Source organism: Ciconia boyciana, chromosome 9 (genome assembly GCF_034638445.1).
Source record: "Ciconia boyciana chromosome 9, ASM3463844v1, whole genome shotgun sequence".
Classification (NCBI taxonomy): Eukaryota; Metazoa; Chordata; class Aves; order Ciconiiformes; family Ciconiidae; genus Ciconia; species Ciconia boyciana.
The window spans coordinates 9,041,187-9,068,188 of record NC_132942.1 but is presented as its reverse complement, the minus strand read 5'-3'; the positions used below and the strand labels follow the sequence as shown (position 1 = coordinate 9,068,188).

Genomic DNA, 27,002 nt, shown 5'->3' with positions numbered 1-27,002 from the left:
CAACTGGATGAACTGGGAAAGGCCTCTGACCCCAGGCTGTGTTAGGGACACGTTTTTCAGGAAAACATACAAAATCCACAATACAAAGATTCGAGCTTGGCATTTATCCTCAGGCGTAAAGTTGCAGCAGACTCAATGGTGAGGCCAGAAAGCTCCTCTGGATCAGGTCTGATTTCAACACTTGGCTACAAAAGCTGTTCCCTCTGCCACAAACAAATCAACAGAATGTCATTTTGAAATCATAATGGATGCTGTAAAGGGCAACTGTGCATGTCCTGACCCACAAATAATCGCCTCTGAAGAAGGGTGCATCCAGCAAAAATGGGTGGTAATTCCTGGAAGTTGTTAAATTTCTAGCTTACACCACCCTCTGAAATGACTGGTACCAGTCAAATAGCTTTGTGGATTATTTTAATGAAATATAACTACTCTTGAACTCATTAAAGTTACTCTGCTGTAAATATGGCAGCAAACATAAGCTAGAAAGGACATGCCAAGAAGCTACTAAAATTGTAATATTGAAGAAATGTGGGCAGAGTCCTTTAACCAGGCTGGCATTGCAGCCACAGTTCTGCAGGGTTCCTCCCAGATCAAGATAATACAAGGCTCCCTGAAAATGTTTGTAGATGTGAAGCTTTAGAGGCAGCTGAGCCAGCTTACACAGACATATTAGCTCACCACACTCAAACTAAATCGTCTTCTTCTCTTGTCCAAAGTGAAGGACACTGAAAATGCTTTTTTAACCCTTCATGGGTAATGAAACCCAGCACTTTGTATTCTGCAAATACAGAGCAGGTTATGCCCTCTGCCCGCAGCAGAAAGTCCCAACCCAAACCCTCCCATTTAAAAGAGCTTTCTATGAGACAATCATGCAATGATCTCATTGACTATAAGCTTGGGCTATGCTGCTTTTATCGTTGGTGTTCCTCCACTAAAACCTCTAAAGTCCTTAATATACGGCTCTTAAATAAAATGCTGGAAATCTACCTTGGAATTAATTACTCCAAACTTATTAATAAATTTGCAATAACATTTCAACAGCTGACTCCTCTTTTCAGGTGCATTCCCAGGCACCTGGAGAGAAACTAGCACAAAAAATGCTCCCAAACTGACATTCCTGAAAGCCTAACCTGTGGTCAGCATTTGCATGCTCCATACGGTTCATTGCCCAGAGGGAATATGCTACAGTGGAAAAAAGCTACAAGGTAGAAATAGAGCTACTGGCTAATTATTTGAAGGGAGGGCACGCAAGGGGATGGCGAGATCAAAGGGCCGTTTCCACCAGCCACGGTGCTGGGGAGGACTGCAATGTGTGGCGGGCCGGTCACACGTCTCCTGCAGAGAAGCTCCTGCAGTCTTTATACTGGCAGATGAAAGGCATCCTACCCCACTCTAAATACAGCTATTTTAGTTAGGGTTTGCCAGAGGGAAAGGCTTTAGCCAAATTTTTATCATCAGGCTCTATCAGAAGAACAGCTTACGCTATGGTAGTATAAATGTCTAAGTGAGAGGCACATTTTCCAGGGACCCAGAGTGGGAGCAATTTGGGAGCAATCCCTGTATGCTTCTATTACAGAAAAGGGACCTTGTGGTTTTATGATCAATCCTATGCTTATTGCAAAGCAAAATGGTAATCTTAAGAGTAGTTAAAAAGTGTTGCTTTGTAACGGGACAGCAGCCAGCCCATGCAATCCTACCTCCCGCACAAACCTTCCTCCACCACTCAAAACCTGGGACTGCGAAAGCTGAAGGTTTTAAGTCTTTTGAGTTTTTATGTCAGCTCACTGCAATGCATGTGGATTCCCATCAATATTTAGGCTTAAAAAACCTGGTTAAATCCATCATAAATATTAAACACTGGAGTATACTGGCAAGTTTCCCTGAAAACAAACTTCAGAAAATAATCTCCAAAAAAGATGTCAAGGCCCTTGGGAGAACTGACACTGGCATGTCATCAGATGTTGTCTTATAAGGCTAAATTAAGCATCTGACCAGAGTTTAATTTCTGTAAAAACTCATGCTAATTTAAATTACTTTAGATTTAATTAAAAATGCTTTTCTATAGAGATAATAATGTAACTCTGTTAATTAGTATCAAGTGGCATCTAGAGGGCATATTCAAAAACTAATCTGGAGAATAAATAGAGCTAATTAACAGTCAGAATAATGCTTTATGATTGTCTTTTGTTTATAAATGCTATAATGTTCAATATGCTACTAAATGAAATTTGTAATTAATATATATCAAAGTTATTTTTTAATGCTCTTTTAACTAAACAGTATTTCTTACGGAGAGGGGAAGGAGAACCGCTGTATGATGTACCACATATGGATTCATTTAGGACCAGCTCATTCATCTCCCATAACACAGACCGTATGTGTTTATGAGCCCGTGGGGGACATCCAGCAAGGCATCAGTTTGCACCTATGTGGTGTTTGCCAAAGTGCACTGCTGACCGTGGCAATGGCCAGCGCAGAGAAGGTTTTGCGCTTTATGCCACGCACAACCCCAGGAACAGCTCCGTGGTGCCGTTGAGCGGGCAGAAGCGGCAGATTTTGCCTTCAAAATCTAAGCCTTGCAAAACCAGAGTTGCGGTTCTGAGGAATGAGAACAGCTCCGAGGTTTGCTGTAGTATCTTTTAAAAGACCATGAGGTGCTCAAATACTACAGGAGTGAAGCTTGTAAAAGAAAGCGGTGCTAACAGTGAGGATGTGCTGCCATCCAATCCCACCACAAGAGTGGAGGAGATGGCTGGGCAATTGCAGGCACTGGCAGATGAGCTTGGAAGAGAAAGGGCAGACCAGATTTGGCATAAGGCTCAGTTTCTACGTGACTTTTTGTAGGCAAACATGAGCTCCTTCCGAGTCATCTGGACCCATGCAGCTGCTGAGCTCCCGGCTGGCTTTGAGGAAGGCAGAGGGAATTCGTGCTTGTGTCTGGAAAAGGTGGTGTAGATGTTATCAGAGCTGACCATGGCCAAAGCGCTCAGAGAGCTGCCCTTGTCCTCAAACAGAAGTTCCCGTTATCCTCCAGTCTCTCCTATGATGACAGGTTTGACTGGATTCACTAAGTCAAATAAAATCATTGAAGTACTCTAAACTACATCATGAATGAAAAGCAGAGGGGACCAACTCTGTCTTTCTGTGTCTAATGGTTAAAAATCAGAAATAACCCCCCAAAATACAATTAAAACAAAAAGCACTTTCATTTGTAATCTGCACTACCCATGCTGTGCAATTGTTTGAAGCATCATCAAATGCAGCGCATGTCCTACTTGCATTTTTTTAATCCGTAATTCTGTGTATTCCTCCCTTTTCAATGCCTTGCTAATGTTGAAAAATACTTTAGCTACCCAGAGCAGAGTCCATTTCAGAAAAGGAAAGTACCTCTTCTCTCATGACAAGGCTTCAGCATTAGTTTGTAGAACAAACTTTTTCAGAATCAACTTTGAAGAGCGTACAGAGAAAAAAAGTAATTATCATTAACAAGATTAAAAGCTAGCCACAAGCCCAATAACTGCTGCTCTAACCTCAGTGAGATGACTTTCATGCCAGATTGCAGACACTTCCTTCTATAACAAGTATGTGTTCAGCAATAACAAGAACAAGTTGAGATTATTTACATAGCGTAAATAGGTGTCAGCAGACACATACCGACAGTACCTGAGATCCCAAACACCAGAAAAATGATCAAAGGAATTTGTCTGTGTACTACAAGTTGGACCAGCCTCAAGTGCAGACAAAAACACTGGAAGAAATACGAACATATGGTACAACGCTTCCCAGCATGGCAAACAGCCATGGCAAACATTTCTGGAGATAAAATTAGATTGGGGAAGCAAAGCTGGAGAAAAACAAAGCCAAACATGAACTCTGAAAGCATTTCAGCTCAAGGTCATTGAAATACTTGCCATGTAACATCACCAGTGGTATCATTCTACCTTTTCTTTTCTGATAGATCTGCATAAGCCAAATAAATCCCAAGAAACACTCAATTGCAGATAAAAATGGAAGTGCACTACAGTGGTTAGCAATATTTTTGATGGTGTTTATTCTGGAGACTAAAACAAGGCAGAAACTCAAAATAACTATCAAAAATAATTGCTGGTTTCTCCAAAGTATAAAGTAAATAAAAAGCAATATTTTTGTACGTATGTAATCTGAAAAGGAGTACTTGCAACTTGTAAGGAAAAGATTTTGTGGTTTTTTTGAAGAACCAATGATATAAATCTCTCTCATTTTAAGGTGCCCAAGAAAACACTTAAAAACTGTTGCTTCCTGAGTTCATCTACCCTGCGCAAAGACTGTACAATTAATTAGCTCTGAAGAGTGCGGTGGGAAGGGAGATTTGTGGTAGAACATGGATTGTGACAAATGTTCCCCGGCTCTGTATCACTGCAAGAATTTTGAATGGCCCTTTTCAAAGTTTTAAGCTAAAAAAGATACTGCTAATTTTGTGAAGTTCAACATTTGTCCTGTAAAACTCACCTAACTGTCTATAGCCGGTGATGGAACTAGTCCAGTATATAACAACAGTGACCTGCAAAGAGCTACGCCTGGCCTGTCTACAAACAGGAACCATCGAGAACAGCACAACATCAGGTAGCAAAAAATGTTAAGGGTTGGATACAAAGTCCCATTCATGATGGTTAGACTCTGAGGTGCTCATTTTAAGCTCCTTTAGATTATACATAATATACTAATAATATGCTATGTAATATGTAGAAGTAATAATAATTAAAAATACTATATCATTCTAAGCTCCTTCATTGATCTCTCTGTTTTTAGGAGCTTACTAGAGAAGTAAGGAACAATTTGGAGTGAAGAGAGGCATCCAAATCAAGCCATTAGAAAACAGGTATCAGTGCATCCACAGAGAGCAGTGGCACTGCTATGTGACTAACTGCTAGCAATATTGAGCTACCCACTCTGGTCCTACATGAAAACATCCACGAGCAAATCTTAGACTAACCAAAGAGCATGGGTTGAACTGCAGACAGAGAGAATTCAAGTTCCTAAGAGGTAATTTCATATAACTATCAAATACATATTAGAATTTTACAATTACCATAACTGTTTCTTTTCTCTAATTTAAAAAAAAATCAAAACAACCAATAAACAACTCCCCCCCCCCCCCCAAGTGCATCCCCAGTTTTTATTAGGAACTACGGATGCAGCCTAGCAGGCAGGACAGCTGGGGGGGCAGATCCTGCACAGGCAAAAGGAGAGCTCAAGCTGCCCTCTCTGTCTCGCAAGGCAGCTGGGGAAGCGGTGGCATTGGTAAGGTTGGCCTCTGCTCCCGTGCATGGGGCACTTAACCCACCCACAGCACAGCTGAAGACGGCGCAGAGATGCACAGTGTGCTCTCGCATGTGGCTAAGGAAAGTGTGCTCATGCACAGTGGCTAAGGAAAGAGAACTAATGTAACGGACACCAAACTATTCAGAGAATTGATATGAGAACCTAATTCATGCTGACTTTTTCACTGCAAGTCTCCTCCTTGGTGTTCACTTTAGGATGAAGGAGGAGCTGGTGAAAGTGGTGCGATCAAAAATATGAAGCCTGAGGTTTCCCCAGGCACAGTGACTGCAGCCATGGCAGCATCCTTACAGCGATCCCTCACTGTCCTTCAACCCAGACCAAGAGATAAAGTTGTTCACTTTCCAAAGCTGGTTTTAAAGCTGCTTCACTGAGCCAGACAAACCACTTCCAGGGGAATTTTTTTCTGCAGGGGAAATAACACATTGTGCAAGTTAAGAAACCCCTCAGATAGAAACTCCTGGCCGTTATCTGCTTGGGGAAGATTTAAAGCAATAAAGACAGCAAAAGGCTTTATCTCCAAAAGAAGCTTTCCCCAAGCATGAAGGGAAGTTAGGCAAAACTATTCTAAAATTTCAAGAGGTGCTTATTAAAACAGTCATTTAGTGAATGATCTTTTACCTAAAACTCTCAATCTCTCTGCTCCAACCACCACTTCGTTGTCATCTGCAGAAAACAGCAATTTTCCAGAGAGGGTTTTCACCTCAAATTTTTGGCTGTGTGCTTCCACTGCTTGGGGACCTGGCGGGAAGAAGAGATTTAGCACAACCTTTTAGTGAAAAGTGTAAGAAAATCACATAGTAGCTTCATACATTTAATGAGCCCATCTGCTGAGATTATCCTAATAGCTCTGCAGACACAACCTGCATCTGACACATCAAACAGGGAGGTCTGTGCTTTTCAGAGGGTGACCTCTCATTAGGAAAGTTAGTTTTCTACCCAAATAATAACCCCTCAACTATTTCTACTTATGTTTTTCTTAATGCTTACGTATGTCATAAAATCAGCATTAAACTTGGCATAGCTGGGAAATTTTTACAAAGACAGATCCACATGTGAAATAGCAATGAATATATCCAGCCATGCTTTGAGAGTATTGGTGCAGCTGTAAGAGGCATCGAGTTCCTGAGTACATTTTGCTTGGACTGATGCTGCAGTGTAAAAGATCCTAGTTTTCCGCCTGTTAAATATACCTGGATTAAAATGGCATCAGTGGCATGCACAGTCCAATTTGAAAAAGAAAAAAAAAAGACAAACACCACCACAGCAGCAAATGTTTTCTTTTAGACCATTTCAACTATGTGCAGGCCAAGATGGACGGCAGTCTCCCACATTTCAGAAAGTTTTTAGACGAGTAAAACTTTCCTTCGTAGATCTTATTTCAATTCTGCTGCTTCTCCTGCGGGCAGCTGTGCACAGCAGTGCTGGAAAGCCTCTGGCAATGCCTTTTGTTGTGGAGCCTGATAAACATCAGCTGCCTGAACAGCAATTCTGTGCAGATCTGTGGCTCAAAGGCTACAAAGAGCAGGCCCCTCTATTACCCGACCTAGGCTAAACTTCGGACAAATGAGCATCTAACAGCCCTGCGCAACCCGGTCCAAGCCACAGCCTCCCTGGAATACGCTACTGCACAAGGCAGGTGATCGGACTTTGCGTTACTTCTGGCCATCTTCCTGACTACTCCCATTTCTCAAAAGACAAGAGAAATAAGATCTGAAAGCCAGTATTTTCCTATAGGCAGGTTCAAACTTAATCTATACCCAGCGTTTCCCTGCATAGGTCACCTGTATTGGCATTAGGGAACATGAAGAATCGTGTGCATGGTTCGCACTACAGAAAAGTGAGGCTATGCCAAGATCCCTGGAAACACTTAAAAGTCTTGCAGCCTTTCTGAGAAAATCCAGTACTTTCGAGCTTTAAGTTTGATTTGTGTCTTGCTAATTAACTGCCTCCCTACTCATCACTGCAGCACGCACTACATGGGACCCCGTCTTCGCTTTGCTCTGAAACCAAAGCTGCTGCTGAACACAGAAACGAGCTCAATAACCAGAAGACCACACTGGGAGATGTCACTGACTGCGTCCTCCCAAGCTCTTGTGAAATGGAGATGCTTAACTGAACCAAATACCCTCTTGAAAATATATGGAGAGCCAACGAACTAAACACGTTCATTCTGAATGTGAGAATCAGGGAGCTTGGGGTTGAATTTATTTCCTTCCTCCAGGCAATTTTCATGCGTGCTGCTTAAATCATTGCTTACTGAAGCTGCATATTTAATTATTTAATACTGTGACTAGAGGCCAAGATGTTATATAAGCAAACCAAACAACCCAATCTCATGTAGAAACAACATGTTTATGGATTACTGGCTCTGCCACACAGCAATACTTCTCCCACTCACTAGATGAATCTCAATAAATAAATACCTATCCTATATCCTATGTCCTATATCCTATATATATTATATATTATATATTAGAATATATAATGCATTACGCTCTTTCAACCCAAATTACACATGCATTCACTCATAGGCTGCTGTGCACTGGGGATTTACGGAACACCCATTTCCCCATCAAACACACTCATGCTTGGGAGCACGAGAGCGTTCTTCATCAGCAGAAGGGCACAGAGAGCTCTAAATTGCAAAGCAAAAAACTGTCCCAACCCAGCCACAGTTGATCAGCAGAGTTCCCAAGATCTCAGGCAAGTTAAAAGTGTCTCAGGAAAAGCCTGTGCCGGTTACAACAGAAATGTCACCCTGCATATGTTCTTCTTGACCCTGAAGTTGTACAACTAACCTTTCTGTCTCTGGACTGGCTTTCAAATGAAAACGATGGTCTGCTTCATTATCAGAAAGCACCAGCCAGCTGCCTCTCCAGCACGGCTTTCATGTCTCTAGCTTTGTTTCTACAAAGTGGAGCGAAGTTTTCATTTGTATTTCACAAGACACCTGGGCTCCCCTCCTGCGTGCTAAAGCCAATGCGGCATCCCACAACACACCCGCTTTCATCCCTCCTTAATTCTTCCATGCAGCCTTTCCCCCTCCTTACCTGTTACAAGGCGAGTAAGGACTTTAGTCTTCTCATTGAGGATGTTCACTGTCACATTTCTGGCAGACTGGAAGTACAGTGGGTTGCCCTGGAACGAAACCATGAGAGCAAGCACATGAGATGGAGACGGCTGCCCGAGCCCAGCCTGCTTGAGACACCTGGAGCTTTGCCTAACGCTGCTGGGCTGCTGTTAATGGCCCCAAGGCTGGGCGTGTGGTTGAGGTGCAGGCTACCCTGCATTCATTTTTATTGTCCGGGATAAAATCATAGTCCACACCTCTGGCCCAGATAACGTCCCAGACACCAGCCTTGTTTTAGGGATGGTTAGCTTTTTTTGCCAGTATAAGCCAACTAACCTCTTATTTTAAAATGTGCAGGTGATATGGGACCCGACCTAAGCTTCCCAAAGGTCATGGTGTTTTGGGAGCGTGGCTGACTGCAGCAGTGCATTTCAGAGTCAAATCTGTAATACTGCACACAGCTTCAGCTGACTCCAATCAGACCGTGTCTGTGTACCAAACGGCCACGTGAGCAAGCCGTGCCCAAGGGCTGTGAAAGAGAAAACCTTATTAACATGTAGAAAGTGCCTCTGATCTCAAAGCACGTATGAACCATCCGGCACGTACCACCATCACATTCCGGTTTGGGATGCCAGCTTGGGACCAGACCCATCCCATCGGTTCTGGAGATACACAAGACATGAAGTCTTCCCCACTCCCCACTTGACCACACAGATTTCTGCCCATTTTTAATTTTTATCCTTTAAATATACCTCTGAGAGAAGAGTTAGAGCAGCTGTTAACACACGGGAGCCACACAGCTACCTGGCAGCATCCATCTCAGGTATTTCTCCCGCAGAGAGAAGCCAAAGAAAACCCACAGAGAAAAGCATCTGGCCCCTTCTGCGTGCAAACGCATCCAAGACACCCGGGAACTCGTGTTTTCTACAGGCAGCCCCAGTCCACACAGTTGGTTTCTCAGGGGCTATTAGCCACCTAAGGCACTTGCACAGGGTGACCCCAACTTAAGTCAGCCAAAAATCTAATGTGCGAGGTGGAAATTCACTGCCAGTATCTTTATAATGTCTAAAGCAGGCAGCTGATTAAATTAATCAACTGACTAAGCCATTAGGATTGGTAGAGGGGATAAAACAGCAAGAAAATCAGCAAGGAGTTGAAAATTTTATGTCCATGTGCTTCCTACACCAAAGTCTCTTTCCAGTGTTTCAAAATCTTTCCATTAGGAATGAATAATCAGGATGGGAATGGAGATTGTGTAGGTCAGGCATGTTCTCCTTGCCTCTTGAATTTGTAAGGAACGTAACTAATATTTGCATTGACGCCATTTTTCTGGATCACGGTAGAAGGACTAGGTTGTCTGCATATAAAATGTAACAGGAGCACAGGAATGCACTCATGGGAGTCCTGTGATTGACTGGAGCTTCAAGGAACACTTCTAGTGATGGGTAAACAATTCCCAGCAGTGTTTGCAGAAAACAAACCTCAAAAAACTAAACCAAAACCAGCTGCACATGTGAACAAATATTCACAATAATTACATTTGGTGCCTTAACTATTTGTGCTGCATGCACCCATGGGATCAGCCCTTCAGCAAAAAAGGGGGAAATGAGATTTGTTTGATCAATTATAACTAGACCATTATGGCTACATTCAGACTATTTACAACTAAATAAAAATAATAAAAAGAAACAATTCCCCTTAATAATTTCCAGACCTTGGACAAGTTTCAGAAGGTCTTGGTGTCTCTGTCTCCTCATACACTAAATGAGGACAAATCATCCTTATATACCTCTGTGATGTGTTTGACAGCTTAAGTAATATAGTTTCTGAAACTGAAATATGATTAGTAAGTTAGAAGTAAGGGGCAATGATAACGACTGGTGATGATTTTGCTCTTTTTTACTCATTTTTGTGTTCTCTAGAACCTAGAAATTAATGTTGATTACTATTTTATGGTTAATAGCACAGAAAAAAGATGGCTACACTTGATTACCCACTTGCTCTGGTATTAATTCTCCGCAGCCCTGATCAGGGACCTAATTTGAACACCCCCAGTGACAGCAGTTTACTGCTACATTTTCATTTCACACTTACAGATGAAGGATATTTTTAAAGGCAGATAGCTACAATCTGCATAATCTATAGTCATAGGTGAGACTATAACCAGTACAAGCATGCCATACCAAGCACAGAAAGGTCACATTTTTGACTCTCACTATTTGTCTTTTGTTTATGGAGTTATGCAAGTAGCTAGAGTGTTTTGAAAAGGCCAGGAAACCTTCTAGTCCAAATTCAGGTAGAAAAAATCATTCAATCCCCATGGCTTTGAAACTCTGTTACTGATCTGCATAACAGGAGATTGCACTACAGAAGTACTACAAGATAAGCCAAGTGGTTAATACAAAAAGAGTCACAGAAAAAGTTGCTCCAAAGAAGTCTTACAAGACAAGCTAAGAGCTGGTATCCACCTACGAAAGACTTAAAATACATAATCAGACCTTGAAACGCTTACCCCAGCATAGTCATCTCATTCACTGATTCAGAGCTCAGATTCATGCAGCCCTCAAAAATCTAAATTTCCCTAATGGAAGAGTTATGTTTTTATTGGTCTGCAGGGAAGGAACATTTCAAGCACTTAATGCAATGCCCGCTCTCATTTCCATAATTCTTCTTCCATTAAGAAATGAAAAAGAGCTGAAAAAATTATTCCCTTTTGCTGAAAATTCTGCAGATTTTCTGTCCATCATCTTCTGTTTACAAAGGTAACAACACTGACATCTTTTACACACTCAACATTTAAAAATTGTTTCCTCTGTTGCAAGCTTGGTGATGACGCCAGCTTCCTTCAATCACACAGAACAAAAATAATTAAAGCATTAAAAAATTCTTAAAACAGTTAGAAATTGTGACTGAAAAGGTGAAACCCTTCACTTCTCTTACACTTTCATGTTATCATGACACAAAATTAAGTATTCTGATGCACAGGAGAAAATGGAAATCTAGATCAATATGGCGTCATCACCACCATAAAAATAATTAATGTAGTGAAGTAATATTCTCACAAACTGTCATAACACTTGATAGACCTAGAGTTAGACTATCAGCATGCAATAAATAAGCAAGTCTGACTCTAATTATAACTCTGGAAGTATGAGACACACCACATTTCTGAAGTATGATATGCAACAATCGAGTTCTGAATCTTTCCAGATAAATAATATGAAAGAAATAAATATATTTTACTCTTGGACTTGATGCAAAGGAAACTGAAGTGAATGGAAAACTAGATTAGGTATTCTTCTGGGTTCAGAAAAGTAGAGAAAATAATCTTCTTCTCTTTGTCTACCTTTTTCTCTCCAAAAGATTCCACCCAATTCTTCAGAAAAGCACATTTGAGATAAAATACATCTGATATCGCCGATCACACAATAACCCAACATATTTCACTGCCTGCATGCTATCTGATGTGCTGAGAAATCTCTTCCTCTGTCATTTGTTCTTCTTCCTCTCATCACAAACACGACAACAAGGTTTCCTCGCACCTCCCTTTGCAAGAGCAGGCGCTGCTCCCAGCCCACGTGCTGTCCCTGACTTGCTCTTTATGCCCAGACTCAGCTGTTAGGACTTTAACCTCTTTCCAACAACGCTCTGTTCACTGTGTTGTCTTAGCAGAGTCCCAGTTCACGTCCAACTTAGCCATCCATTGCACTGCACTGAACTACAGCCTTTGACTTAACTTCCTATGCAACTCAGCAAATTCAACCAGGGGTCACCTCCTTTCCGACGCTATTTTACCTTATTGTTTCTTTCCAGTGGTTCCTTTGATCATTTGGCTGGAGAAACCGAGGTAGAGACATTGATGGGAGTAGGATTCATTTCTTTCCCTTCTGCATGTTTTCCTGTTTGCTTCTGATTTATTTCAAGCATTTCCCTCGCAGGACACTGATGGAGGATCCCACCCTGCTCTGGGCTGCACCTCCATTTCTGGGGGCAGGTGAGGCTGGGATCTTTCAAGGACTCTTTGGGCTGGTTATCTACTTCCAGCCCACCATGAATCTACTATTCACCCCTGCAGAAAATCCTACATAGAACATACATCATTCTGCCTCTCACTCCAGCCCCTCATTAGCAGACCCAACGGCTTAACAATAATGCAAGCGTCTGTAGATACGCAAAAGAAATAGCCACAACTACTCAATATATTAAAACGCTGGATGCATGCTGCAGAATAAAGCATGTGAAAAGTACAAAAATACATCAAAACAGTATAGCTTGTTTCCTCACTAAGCAGTGAGGTATGCAGTAAAACACAGAAGACTGCAAAAGGTATCGACTGATTGTTTGCTAGGTTAACACATGGCAAAACAAGCCCTAACAGTTCACTAGCTGTCTTTCTTTGGCTCACTTTAGAAGAGATGCTAAAAACTCCTAGACCAGAGACTAAAACAGAAAAAGCACTTTGACTGACAACCCTAATTTGCAGCTGAAGCAATCCCGACCAGTGCTGTCTTTAAGGAAATTCAATACTTTACCAGATGTCCTTAGACTGTTTTAGGGAATTATTAAAAATATTTGGAAATCCTTTTAAATTTTAACAGGCAATTTTAAAATAATGCATCACAGTCAGTGTGTTTGTAATTTGGATGGTCAAAAGGAGTAGCTTCGATTTGATCCTGTGGATTCAAAGACTTCACACAGTAAGTGCAAGTGAAGCTTGTGGAAATAATGGAAATGGTGAATTTCTTGCAGGCTTGACAAAGTAATGGGAAAAATTACAATATTACAGCATAATCCAGGCTGGCAAGGAGCAGTCTATGGAGAAGCCACTGAGAGCACAATTCTCCTGCTCAACTGTACCTGTCACTGACATTACAGAAGGCAAACACTGCTCTATACACAGCTGGACTGTCAGAAGGCAAAAGCTTGTTTTCTGTAAAGCAAGCAGCCAGCCCACTATGAGAGCAAAAGCTCTCCTTCACCTGGCCTACAGCCACAAGCAGCACATTCACTTGCCTGCACCCTTGAGTGCTGTTTTAAGGAGCTGCTGATAGAGGGGAAGTATTCATGTGGGTTATAACAAATATATTCCTTTCCTGAAGGCCAATCAGTCCTACTATACTAGCAGCTAAAGGTGATAATAGTAATAACAGCAATGCTACTTACTCTCCTGCATTGCATTTTCCATTGGTAGGGACAACTCATAGCTGCACGAGGCAACGTTTCACAGTTTTGTCTGTTTTGTCGTGGCAAGTATTCATTGCCTGTTAACTGAGACACAAAGCAATCATTTCAAGGGGCAAGACGTCCTTCACCAAGAATGGCAAACCTTGCTAACGAAAACTCACAAAAACATCACCTCTGCTGTACCTCCTCATGTAAGCAGACCCAGCAGCACAGCACTGCCTGAGAATTCATTTTTGCAGTTGTCAGGCATGTCCTGAGACCTACCGGGAAAGCTGACTTTTTAACCCTTACTCTGTCATTTTTGGTCGCTTGACACAGATGTGCTTAAATTAGTATCCCTGACCCAGTTTCGCATGTTTCCGTATGACTTGCTCACCCTTCAAAGGGAAGCACCAGTAATACCCTCACTGCATGACCCTAAACGCAGAGTTTCCTAACCACAAAGATCTCCAGAACGTGCTGTGAGCACACAGTCAAAAAAACCAGACCTGACCCCGAGTGTGCATTTCTTTCCCCCACTCCTGCCTTGAGAACAGAAACTCCTTCGGGGAATGTCAGTGTCTGACGCTGGAAAAGCTCAGAGCTGCCCCCATAAAACAGAGAGTTGGGAGGAAACAAATGAGTAAAAAACCTTCAGAATTGGTAACAGATGCTGCAGAGATCAAGCAACTGGCACTGCCGTGAATCACACAAACCTCACCAGAATATTGTACAGACATCGTGCACCTCCTGAAAAGCAAACAGACGAAACACTGGACAGCATCTATCTTTGGCTGTGAAGAAGACAAACTTGGGAGTATCTAGTGAACCCTGTCCCTAAGATCCCGCTTGGAACAGCAGCCTGGCCTTCATCTACGTCAACAGAAAATCTAGACTTCAGGCTAGACTTGCAAGCCAACCATTACTGTTTCTATTTCAAAAGTAAACCCAATAGCTCTTCCTCCTGTTTCTGATCTAGTTGCCCACAGGAAGAACAGGATTTTGCACTTCTGGCACAAAAATTTAAGTCATGTGGCTAAATCCCTAGGTGCTAGATTGAAAACATCCCTTAATATGATTTGAATGTACTTTTTGTTGTTTAATCACTGGCTCTCTTTTGATCTTGACTTTGTCCTTCAAACAGTTGAATATAATGTTCATGTAACTAAATCCCTTTTTTAGTAAAACTTCTGATTTGACAGTGTAAGCTTTTCATAGTGGAATGAAAGCAAACCGTGAATGGAATTGGTAACAAACAGATTAAAACAAATGCCACAAAACGCCCCAGTATGTGCTATATTTGTGTCTAAAGATGATTGCTTTCAGGAAGGAGGCAATATGTCCAGTGCAGAGATAACAAAATGTAGTCTGCATCCTCTTCTTCCGGGAAACAAACTTTTCACAAGTGTAATGCGCCCGCGTCACGTAACCTGGATCAGTAACGGAGCTGATACATCCCTGACCTGCAACTGGTACTCAAAGACATAAATGTAGTATCATGAGCTTACTCAATGTGCTGTGTTCCAACTTCAACATTTTATTAAGTATTCAAATGCTTAAAACCAAAAAATTCAAGTCCCTTCTTCTATGCAAAAAAGGTACAGTCACGTTTGCAGAAAGATACGTTTTACAGTACCACGAAGCTCAGAAAATACTGTGGTCCCACCCAACTTGACACATTTTAATGGCATAGATAGTGTCCATGTTGGAGTTTTACGTCCAACACCACAAACCCCCCTCTTTTATGGCATTTCTTGAAGTTCATTTTAATAACAATAGAAACAAAAGATAAATTTCCCACAGCTACATTAAAGCAATTACATCTCTGACTTCTTTTTAAAGTGCAATGAAGGCAGGTCTATGATGTGAGATCTAAATGACTGGGTTCTGCTTTTGGATGGCTACCCAAGGGGGTTTGTATCCTTCAAAGTGATTTATTTCTGGCAGTCTAGGGGTTTCTCTCTTTAGAAGAATACCTGTAATAATCTCATTAACACAGTGCTTCGAGAGAGTGGCTGCTTCTTCAAGATGCCTAATCAGCTGCTTTGCAGCTGAGATTCTTCTGAAAATTAAATTATACTTTGTCTGCTGACATTAAAAACAACACCGAAAAAATCTCCAAGATGTTACATCTGCCTCGACTTCTTTGCCATTCTTTTTTCTTTTTTACTCCATTGACTTATAATGAGGAAAACCACAGATGACATGATGAAACTGATAGACATACACATCAAAATAAAATGCAACCATGCATGTTGGATTTCTATTCAGTATCCATGGGGGTGAGAAATTTGGATTTGTAATGTCTGAAGGCTGCTGCACATTCACAAAACTTTCTGTATTGGTAGGACTGTACCGAGCATTACTGGCTTTGGAAAAAATCTGATGCATTAAGCGTGCTCAGCACCAGGGGTCCTGTGGCAAGACACCCTTAGACGACATGTGAAATGAAGAGAGCAGCACAACTTGTAAAATGACCAAATAATTCTGAAAATGCTTCAAGCACTTCACTGCAGAGTTCACCCAAAGGTGTTATACCAGAGCTGATCAAATGTGTGCTGATGATTAACTTTGCATCCTAGGGAATGGCTCTCCCTCATACAAACTAAGCAGGACTTGAGAAACTGTAATGCTCTTAAACAGGAGAACAGCGGTCCTAGGTTCTCAGCACATTGATCACCACTTCCAGTAAAAATCAACCAAGTATTCAGTAAACTTTTAAATTGACTTGAATTCTTCTGCAGAAATACCTAACCACAGCAGCTGCTCAGCAGCAGCTTGCACCGATCTGATCCTTGTCTATAGGAGATGGTGTAGCAGCAGGACTATGGATTTGTGCTAAGTTATAGCCTATTTTCTGCCCCGGGCTATCCTAGTTATGGTCAGACTCCAGTGGTGACAGATCTCCTGCTGAAGTGAACACACTGTAGATAGGCACAGGACCATAGGAGAGAGGGAGAGAAAGGAAGAGAGCTCTGCTGAGGTTTAAAATATTCTAAATCATCCAACTATATAGCTACTCCACTGCTCGTAACTTTTACTCCAGACAAGCGTGCAGACCTCTGTTCATGTGTTTTCATTTTTATGGCCTTTCTGGTATGCCTACTGCCTGCCTTAAACATCTTTTAAAACTGCTGGTAAATCATACCTCACTCTATCTATAAAAGGCATTTGAAGAAAATATTAAAATTATATAGAACTAGTAATTTCTAAGTTACTTTCTCTTCCTATCAGCGTTACTTGGACCATAGCACAACCAGAAACAATTAGGATCTCACTCAGTTAGTGAGGTGAATACACATTAAAGAGTACCTACGGTTAGCACTAATAAAGGCACAGTAGTATTTTCCAAAAGTCTGATTCAGCAGAGACACTTGGGTTCTGCGATGCTCACAGCACCTTTTAGGCATTTTGTTACTGCAGTGCATAACACCAAGTTATATATCCAGATATTCTTCTCTAAGAAGGCTAATAATGTGGCTATCCCTGAACATTGCTTTGAAATTATAACTTTCCTTTGCTGCATGTCATGGATCGCTTACTTCTTGTATTAGATTATAAATGGCCATGCCAACTTACGTATGCACGTACAGCACAAAACACAGGCAAGATCCTAGCAGAGGCCCCTGGTGTCACTGAAATTCAGCTGCTGCTAATAAGAAGGGAAAACATTTCCATCTGTCTGGATTGGGAAAAAGAATTCACGAGTCTCTGATTCATCTGCATCCATATGCTTATATGTAGACAATACTTATGGACACACAGACATATGCGAGGTAGCCAGCAACAGAAATCAAATCAATCACAGATCACAGCATGTGATTTGCCTAATTATGAGTAACACCTCACATTTTTTATCTACGCAAAAAGCACTTTGTGAACGAGCAGATGGCATTGCTATGGGATGGCACCATCCTCGACAGTTGCAGATGCAGAGCATTTACACAGCACGCTGAAAAAATGACACAACACAAGCTGCTTCTTGGGAAAAAGATTCAAATTGAACAAGTGTCACCAAACAAAATACACGTATTTATTGATGTTCTGAACTTATCTGATCCAGCCTCTCTCCTCAAATCAAATACATACACGCAGGCCAGGGAGTGATGCTATCTAGACATCATTAAAGCCTCTTAGATAGAACTGTCACGTGAGCTGCCTAGCACAGAAAAGTGGAGATGCGGACCAACTTGAGTCTAGTTCCAACCTGCAAACAATTTAAATCCACACAAGCAGAATCAATAGGAAGAAGCCCTGCAGAGAAAGCAATTACACTGCAAAAGCAACTATATTACAGCACGGTTACGGCTGGAAGGCAGGACGCAGAAGGCCATCCTCACTTCTGTGATTACCCAGTGGAGTTCTCTCCAATGCATCTGGCCTGTGAAATCACAAAGTTCAGCCCCGACATGTTCTTGCAATCAAAGCATTTCTGTTTCTGGGCTTTTATTGCAATTATAAGGCTCTTCTTTACGAGACCTGTCCTTCAGGTTTGCTGTGCTCCATAGGCAGATGCGGGTCTGTGCATCAGGAAACGGGTTTGAAGGGCTCGGTGTGCTCTCCTTTTCAACAGCTTCATGGGAGTAATAATCTCATTTCCTGGATCTGCAATTATTTATTCATTGGAAACTGTGCACTTGCCACTGTACAAGACACAAAGAAAGATCATCTGACCATTCCTGGTGATAGAAAATTCAGGTTTTCTATTCAAATTCTTGCTTTTATTTGTGGTTTGTCTGCATTTTTTTCTCCCCAAGCTGCCGTAAGCACATACACTGGTGTGACAGGTTTGAAGCAGCTATAAAATGATTGATGAAAACCATATTTTGGCCTTGTTGTGGGAATATTTATTGTAGAAATATACTCAGTTAACTCTGTGTGGGCATATCTAGGAAAATGGGAAGGACAGAAGAGAAAGGCTGGGCCCACGACTGTACCTCTGATACCAAAGTAATTTGATCTGCTTTAATTATGATACAGGGTTATGGGGTCACAGAAACATTTGCACAGACTGTTTTTGAATTGCTTTTATCTAACCACTTTGTTTCTTCTGTTGAAATGATCAATACTCGGCTTTAAGAAGGATGGTCTGTCGGTCTACATGACTAGACAGAGACTTCTCCACAGGAGTAAACACAGGGGCCAAACTCTGACCTGCAGTGCCGTAACAGTTCACGTGTGAGTTAGTGTCAGACAGGAACCATCCCAGAGAGGAAGAATTGCAAATCTCCATCCGTCTCGGAGAGGCTGAACGTCTAACAGCCAAGGCTTGAAACGCTTGAAAAGGTAAAATGACAGATGCAGCTAAGCATGTGACATGAAATTGGATTGATCTGGAGGAAAGATGCTAAATCATGCTGGACGTTGCTACACAGAACACATGTACCTACAGAGAGCACGACAGCAAAGGTCTGATCCGTGGGATGATTGCATGAGCAGGAGTATGGTGCTTTTGTTGGGATTTCACTGAATCTTGCGGCTGCCATTCAACAGACACTCCTAACTATCCGCTTCAGGGTGAAGAGAGGAGAGGAACACAGGGTATTGCCATGGTACAGGGCCGATGAGCAAAAATACATCCCTAACCAACACCATGGGGGAGCTGGGGAGTGGTATTTCAAGAGACGTCAGGCTCGCAGAAAGAGCAGCAGATGCTTTTTCCATGCCTGGAAGAAGACAGGAATGTTGTTCGGGGAAATGGTGAGTAATGGCAAAGCAGCCAAAGAGATTAGGATTTGTGAATGTAAAATAGAGCACAGGGAGGCATATAAAAGCCAAGGACCCCGAATTACTCTTTGGGCAATCAGCAGGGGGGGCTCAGCCTGTCTGGTTGTCTCCACTTTTAAACAGAAGGCATTTGCCTCACGATGTTTTTATTCCTGAAGTTCTTTCAAAACTCTGGAAGAACAAAACTGATCAGTGAAGGCACCCGACCAGTGGTTCCCACACGGAAAGGGCGCAGGAAGGGTCCTGCCTGCGTGTTCCCGTTTCTTCTACATCAGCTAAGCTACGCTTCCCAGAATGCTGCATAATAGATAACGTTGCAGAGAGAAACAAAAAGCCTGCTGCTCTCCCAGCTGTGTACCAACATCAACGTTCATCATTTATAAATAACAGTTGGAATCTTAAGGAAACATATACAGCAAAAGTCAGTTTGCAGTAGGAGCTGGGGATTTCATGAGGTAGCAGAATACAGATGAAATATTTTGGCTTGAAGCAACAGTAAACATGCAATAAAAGGTGTTTCTCAAGCCAGCAGCATTGACAACATATGTGCCATTGCCCTGCGTGGCCTTTATTTCATTTAAACAGTGAAGGAGGTTCTGCAAAAACCTGGAGGACACTGGCTCTGAACACTCAACCACAGGAAGCATCAGAGGAAACATGTTCAGGTTCATCCCATCAATCCACTGTCTTCCAGCCATGGCTCTTTGGAAACCAAGTCACTAAATCAGCTCAGGTTAATCACTTATTCTTGACCTTTTACAGCAATTAGTGTGCGTTTGGATTATGGATTATTTGGCCATTCATTGTGTGGCTTCAGTGAATCTGCTTAACAGGAAATATCAACTGCCCTAAGGTGGTGAACAGCTATGCCCACTTTGTACTTCTAACCTGCAAAATATACCTAAAAAAACAATGATTTTAAGAAAAACAATGAGTTGTTCGCACTCTTCCAGATCAAAGTACTCAAAAGAAAGACAACAACTTTTGGCTAAAGAACTGAAAGCCTTGCTGGAGAGATATGCTTGTTCCGTCAGACAAATGACCTCTCTTCTCCCCTCAATCAACAAGATTGTCTGTAATTTTATTTATTTCTCTGCTTTTAAATATTGATGTCTAACAAAGCTTCTCATTGGAAAAAACACATCTTACTCTTCAGCTGTGCTGCCTTAGGCTGCAGTCCTGTCAGACTGCATCCAAGAGGAAGGCTCAGCTTGCATTAGTACTTGGAAAAAAAGACTTTCCAGGCACTGTGAAGAGTGATATGGATGATTCAGTGAACAGCACGCTTCTCTCCAAATCAGTAGCCACCCATTCATGGTGCCACGGGCAATCTTTTGCAGCTGCTGCTGGCTTCTTAGCAGAGAAGCAGAACTCAGATGTTAACCACTTTTATTTATTAAATGCCCCATGACAAATCCATCCCTTGTCTAAATCAAGAGAGAGACAATGGAATGGTATATTGTTTTGCTCAAGGAGAAAAAGAACTAGAAGCAGAACATCAAGCTGTAGCTGGAAAGAAACAGAAAGGAAAAAGCCTAGGTCATAAAAGCAATTTCACCGCATAGTTTTAGACTACAAATTAAGAATCAAACAAAGTATCCTGCACTGACTAAGATACCGTGCAAATCTTGGCATGCTCACCATTTCATAGTCACCATTTTCATAACCAGACAGTGATTTACAAATCAAATTTTAGCACTGCTGCATTTGAAATAAACCTTAAATAAAATCTTCCCTTGTAGACAATAAGGAAGGACTTTCCACAGGAAGACAGCTCTCTATCCTTAGAAGGGATGCTTCTGGGGGAAGTTGGATGACAGCAGCACTGTACAGTTGATGCTTTCTGTGGGGAACTTCATCAGTGAGAAGACAAAAGCCATGGATGCTTCTGCTCTGCTCCTGCTCAGGGAAAATTTAAGGTTTGAAAGTGAGGAATCCCCTGCTCTTCCATGGAAGGATGGCAAACAAGGATCGTGCCCTGATGGATGAACAAGGAAGAAATACTGTGAGGTGAAACACCTTGAATTTTCTTTCTGTTCCAAAGATTATTCCCTTTCAGAGAGAAATGAGGAGCAGACTCCCTGCTAGTACTTCATACAACCTGCCTCAGAAAATTATCCCACCTTTTAAGGCCAGGCTGGAGGCAAACGTAAAAAGTTCATTGGACTCAGAATCACAGCAAATCAAGAGGAAATCAATGGACATGTGACATTTTATACTGAAAGCCTGCAGCAATAAAATGAAAAAAGAAACAAACAAACAAAAAAGGGCATCACAGAAACTGCTTTCCTTCACCCCCCCAAGAAGGACAATTTTTTACCACATAGGCTTTTATTTGAAAATATCTGCCAGCTCTATCACCACACTCCTTTACACTTGGGGCATGTGATCTACTAAAATGAGGACGCACATGGACAGAGGACTCCTCACACCAATCCTCATCTGCTGTAGGAGCGAATGAGCAAGCCGCTTTGCTCACTCTCATCCCCATCTCCTGTCCCACTCTTCACCTACCTATTGACAGTGTAAAACCTTTTGGAGGAAAGGGCTGCGTCTGTCTCCATGTTTGTACGGAGACCAGCAGGATGGACTCCTGCTGGTGGCTTTGCTCTGCCACACGCATGCAGTATATGTAGAAATTACAGGGCATAATCCAGCAATGAACACAACGTACACCTGACTTTATGCATGTCAATAGCCTTACTGATGTCAATGAAATTACTTATGTCTGTAAATATGCACATAATTAAATATCTGGTTGGACTGAAGCCTAGATCAATGATTCACTGACAAGTCAGAAAGCCTAGCTCTGTGACTAGATTTATAGCCATTTTTATCACACACGTACAGTAGTGTCCTGCACTCCAACACTGTGCCACGAATGCTGGCGTGGGACTGTCCCTTCCTGAAAACACTGGTGTACATGGGAGTAGATGGCCAGGCACAGCCTCAGACAAACAGAGATCAAAAATAGAGATGTCCCAGTCAGGGAAATGTTAACAGTCAAAGAAATCTCACTTTTTCTTTCAAAAGAAGCAACTCAGTTTTCCCAAGAGCCTCAACAAATTTGCCCTAAAAGAACAGGAGCAAATTTAGAGTTGTTCTTGTTTTACCCTGCATTCTTCTTTCTCCAAATCCAGCATTTGTCATTTAGAAACAGAACAATCACAGAAACTCTTATTACTGGCATAGCAACTGGTAAATGAAACCTGGAAGGTCTGGCTTTCCTTTCCTGTTGCAAATCAAAGAACACAGAAACTGAACTGTCTGTAAAACCAGTTGTGTGTGCCTGCACCTCCTAATGACAGCACAGCTTGTCTTCTCAAGTAACGCTTGCCTTACAAAATACATAACTTTGCTGCTGAAATAGTTTTGATCAGCAGAAGAGTTGCAAAGTGTTTGCTGTCCTGTGGTAAGAAGACACAAAGCTCTGCTCTTGAGGCTTCTTGGAAATATCAGAAAAACATTCTTTTTCTTTATAATTGGATCTTGCTATTTGTCTTTTAGTGTTTCCTTTGTCTATTTGTCTCTATCTTCTCTCTACCCATACTGTAGACAGTTTTATTCCTTTTTCATTTTTAGTATTAAGAAGTTGTTTTTATACTTCAGCCTTTCCAAAGCAGCCAGAATCCTGACTGTCAGCAGCAATGTCTAGACACAGTAAATCCTTAAACTCAAGGCCTTTGCCCTTGAGAGAGAGAAATGCAGCAGTACACGATTGCACGTGTTCTTCCCCGAGCAGTTTCAGATGCTTTGTAAGGCTTACTTCTTTCTGAGGCTACAGCTTATTAAGATGAAATTTGGATCAAGTTTTGGACTGAGAATTCAAGGCTGCTCTACAAATGCATTCAAACCCACGGGCTGGTTCAGGTCAGCTGTAGTCAACTACCAGCAGAGCTTCTCTTTTAACAGTAATGCCTGTCCGGCAATACAAGCCAGCAACAGAAATCCCATAATCAGTAGGTGTGACTGATGGGTCCTGCACTCATGAATCCCCCAGTAAACCCCCTGTGCTTTTTTTTTTTTTTAAATATAAGATTAAACATAGAAATATAAGGACGATATACAGCTCCTGAAGGTGTAGAAGCCTGTAGGAATACTGAGAGGCCATAATAAATGTCTAATTAGGAAAAATGAGCTTCACAGCAGCTTCCCAGTTAGAGGTAGCAGTATGACTTCCCAGTCATAGAGGCAGCATACAAATTCAAAATGCCAAACCAAAGCTGAAATAACAGACACTGGAAGAGTGGTGCTTGTTCAAGGAACGCAAGAAACTGCCTGCCAAATTAACTCAGCTCAGCCATTTTTTCTTTCAACTTTAAAATCAATAATTCCATGTCTTTTCTTTTTCCTTTTGGGGGAATAAAATATATCAAATGTTTATTCTATTCTTTTAGCTTCTAGTGCCTGCACTCCTGTCTCAAGGCTTGTGACTCAGTTGAAAAACACGATGTTAGCAGATTTGCAACATTTCCACGGAAATATGGCCCCACCACAAAACTCAGCCCCACTGTCCTCCTTTTCACAGCTGAAATGCAAGCAATTTCTGGGATCATGGCAAAAATGCAACGTAAAAACTTAGAGACCACAGAGCACCCAGCCTTAACGCAGCGGCTCACTTGGAGCTGTGATGCACATCACTTGTTTTTAGGACCGCAGAGTCCAGCTGCAAATGTTTAAAATGAAGAGGTGATGGGAATCAGATCAGAACAGCAAAACAAACACATGATCTGAACAGCTACCCTCTCCTTGCACAACCAGCTCAAGCAGAGAAATTTCACCTGTCAAAGGGAAAAGTCAAACACATTGGGAGATTGTTTGGGAAATTCTCCATCTCCTTCATGTTTAGCTCCGGAGCTGTTAACTAGTCCGCATCAACTCCGTGGCCCAAACTCTCTCCCCAGAAGGTGAAAACCACTGACTATAAAGTGCTTATTTAGCTTATGGGTTCAGATACTGCTGCAATGACCATATCGGGTTTTCTGGACACAAAATCTCCACTGATGTTAGGATAAGAAAGTACAAACATGTTGTTGCCAGAGTTAGTTCAGAGGTGTACCCATGATGAAAATATAGACAAAAGCCGAGGTAGGTAGCCCACTTGGCACAGCTGATTGACTTTAATAGGTGTTGATTACACTGCTCATATTGCATGAAATTAAAAAGCTTACAAATGTTATGAGCCATTACCCTTCCATTTAAGAGAGCTTATGACAAGTTAGCAACATTTAATGAAATCCTTTTCAAAATGCCATAGGCAGCCTCCACGAGATTTTGCTTTGAAATGCAACTTGTGGAGTTATTTCAAAAAGTTTGTTTACTTCAGAGCTTCCTCTCTTGCTCTTCTTTGGGATACTCTGGTTTTGCAGCTGGTGGGATACTTCAGTTCCCTGTCGTGTTCTCAGTGTGTGGCACGTAACACCAGCTCGTTAGACAAACAACGGGGAACAGACAAAGCAAGATTTAATTCTGGTGTTATTGGGAGTACCCCTTCAGCCAGCCTACAAAATATCCTTCAGAATTCAAAGTGGAGAGCCTTCTGGCCAATTGTACTGTGAAGCTAGAGGGAAATGTTTTCATAGTTGCTGTACAATTTACTTAAACTTCCACCTTTTCAGCACAGTGGAAATATCACAGAGCCACTAACTGCCCCCAAAGCACTGGGGCAACCAAGGTTCAGTCTGAAGTAGGCTCTCTGGATTTTATTGCTTAAGAACGAAATTTATTAAGAGGAGAGCGTATCAATTTCAGAAATCCCATTGGACGCTCACAGCCTACTGCTGCATGTGGACTCAAATCTGCTTTGGATGGCGATGGCAACAATATCTGTGCATCAGGTGAGGGAGCTTCTGCCAAAATGACGCCTCTGCCGCTTCTGTTTATTTTTACTGTTTGTGCCACTGACTGCCAGCTCTCCTCTCTGTTGATAGCTGTTGGGCAAGCAAGACTCAAACTGACCAAACTGAGAGAGACATTTATAGCAAAACCACACTGGCACAGAACTGATGACAAGGTCTCCAGAGTGGTGCCACAGCCAATGCTTAACAAACCCTATAGGGAGAATACGAGATGGCCAGGCGCAGCTGCAAGAAGCTTTCTGTTGTTGGCTGTGCCATCACGAGCAACCTTGTTCTTTTTTTAAATTATTAGGGCTTTTAAACAATATTTTAACATCTGCTCCCCAAAATCAACCAAGAAGCAGTAAGCTATGAAGATGCAGTTAGAGGAAGCATCGTGCCTCAGAAGTCGACCTTGGACAGTGTGAGGTTTTTCTACCTGAAGCCACAGCGGCAGCTGAACTGCTCCAGAGGAAGGAGACCAACAGCTCCATGAGCTGCCAGGAGCTCTTACAGGCTCATTCGTATCCGAATGTGCAAAAACCAAGATTCTTCTCTTCTTTGAAGAGAACCGGTCACTAAAGGAATAGCTAAACACTGGGAGGAGTAATGGCCAAAGAGGTGGTAGGAGTGCGCAGGGACTGCTAAGTGATGGCAGCATGGTGAGACAAACTTCATTTCCACCCTGTGATGGTTTCAGTGAGCGTGCTGAAATCCTTAAGCACTTTGCTAGACCAAATCATCAGGAACTAATTCAATATCCTTTTATTGCTCTGTAAACTCTGACAAAGGAAGAAAAGGAATTATTCTGTCTCCTTCCTCAAAAAATAGCAGCCTTCTTTCATGCTATCTATCTAAGCTTTTACTGAAAGCTAGATTTCTTTTACACAGTTTGAGCATCATACAAAGTTGCAATTATCTTGCCATCTGCATTGCCTTTCCTCATGGGTGAATGTTGCCTTTTAATCCAAATTAGTATGTTATATTGTTTATAAATATGTATTTATGGCTATGAGGCAGGTATGTCATTGTTTAATCCAAATACATGGTTTATTGTTTTTCAGTGCGTATTTTTAGCTTTGAGGCAGGCAGACCTGCAGAGCAAATAATACAAAAGAATACATCCATTACAGAGCTGCTTCTGTGCTTCAAAATTATACCACTCTTCTTCCAGATCTCAACATAGTGAGACAAGTACATTGGCAAAATAATTATTTATCACTCTTAAAAGCTTCCTTTAAAATTTCTATCATTCAAATACTGGCTGGGGAAAATGTAAAGTACAGACGAGCATATTTTAGTCTAGCTTTTATGCTGATGAGAACTTACTAAACACCAGTAAAGGGAATAGCAGTTATCAGCCCCAATTCAAAACTGTGAATTTTTTAGGCCAAACAGAAGCCCTTGCAGAGCCACATCCAAGTGTTAATGACAGGCCCAGTCCTTCTTCCACTGTAGTCACTAGTTATTTTGTACGGCTTCAAATGAGACCAGGTTTGGTCCAACGCTCTGAGCGAGCACGCTGCTCTCAGTGAGACACTCACTGCCACGGGGAGCAGGATACGGACCTCTAACATCACCCAAAGAAAGGAAAATAAAGAAAAGATGCTGTACTTCGCCTCAGGCTTTTTTCTTTGATGTACAAGATTCTTCTTTTAAAATCTTTTTTTAGTTGATTAAAAATAATGGGAAGCAGACCTTCAACAGGAAACCGGCTGAATACACTAAGAGATCTCCTTTAAAAGACATTTAAAATCTCCTCAAAATCTGTTCAGTGAATTTTGCCATCACTTATACCTGTACAACAACAGAATGGCTTGGAGCTCCTCCCGGCAGCAGAGGACAGAGAAGAAGGGTTGGTGCCCACATTTAGGTCCGTGTTC

General features: G+C 41.8%; 1 protein-coding gene across 6 annotated transcripts in view; it reads right to left on the bottom strand.

Annotated features, from left to right (window-relative positions):
• The window catches only part of SGCD (sarcoglycan delta), a 225,724-nt gene that overhangs the window by 56,915 nt on the left and 141,807 nt on the right, over positions 1 to 27,002 (bottom strand). For all 6 annotated transcript variants that reach the window (XM_072872319.1, XM_072872315.1, XM_072872321.1 and 3 more), the window contains exons 4-5: positions 8,373 to 8,460; positions 5,941 to 6,060 (exon numbers count right to left, since the gene is read on the bottom strand). In XM_072872319.1, coding sequence (XP_072728420.1) covers positions 5,941 to 6,060; positions 8,373 to 8,460 — 208 coding nt within the window. The remainder of the gene's footprint in view (positions 1 to 5,940; positions 6,061 to 8,372; positions 8,461 to 27,002) is intronic.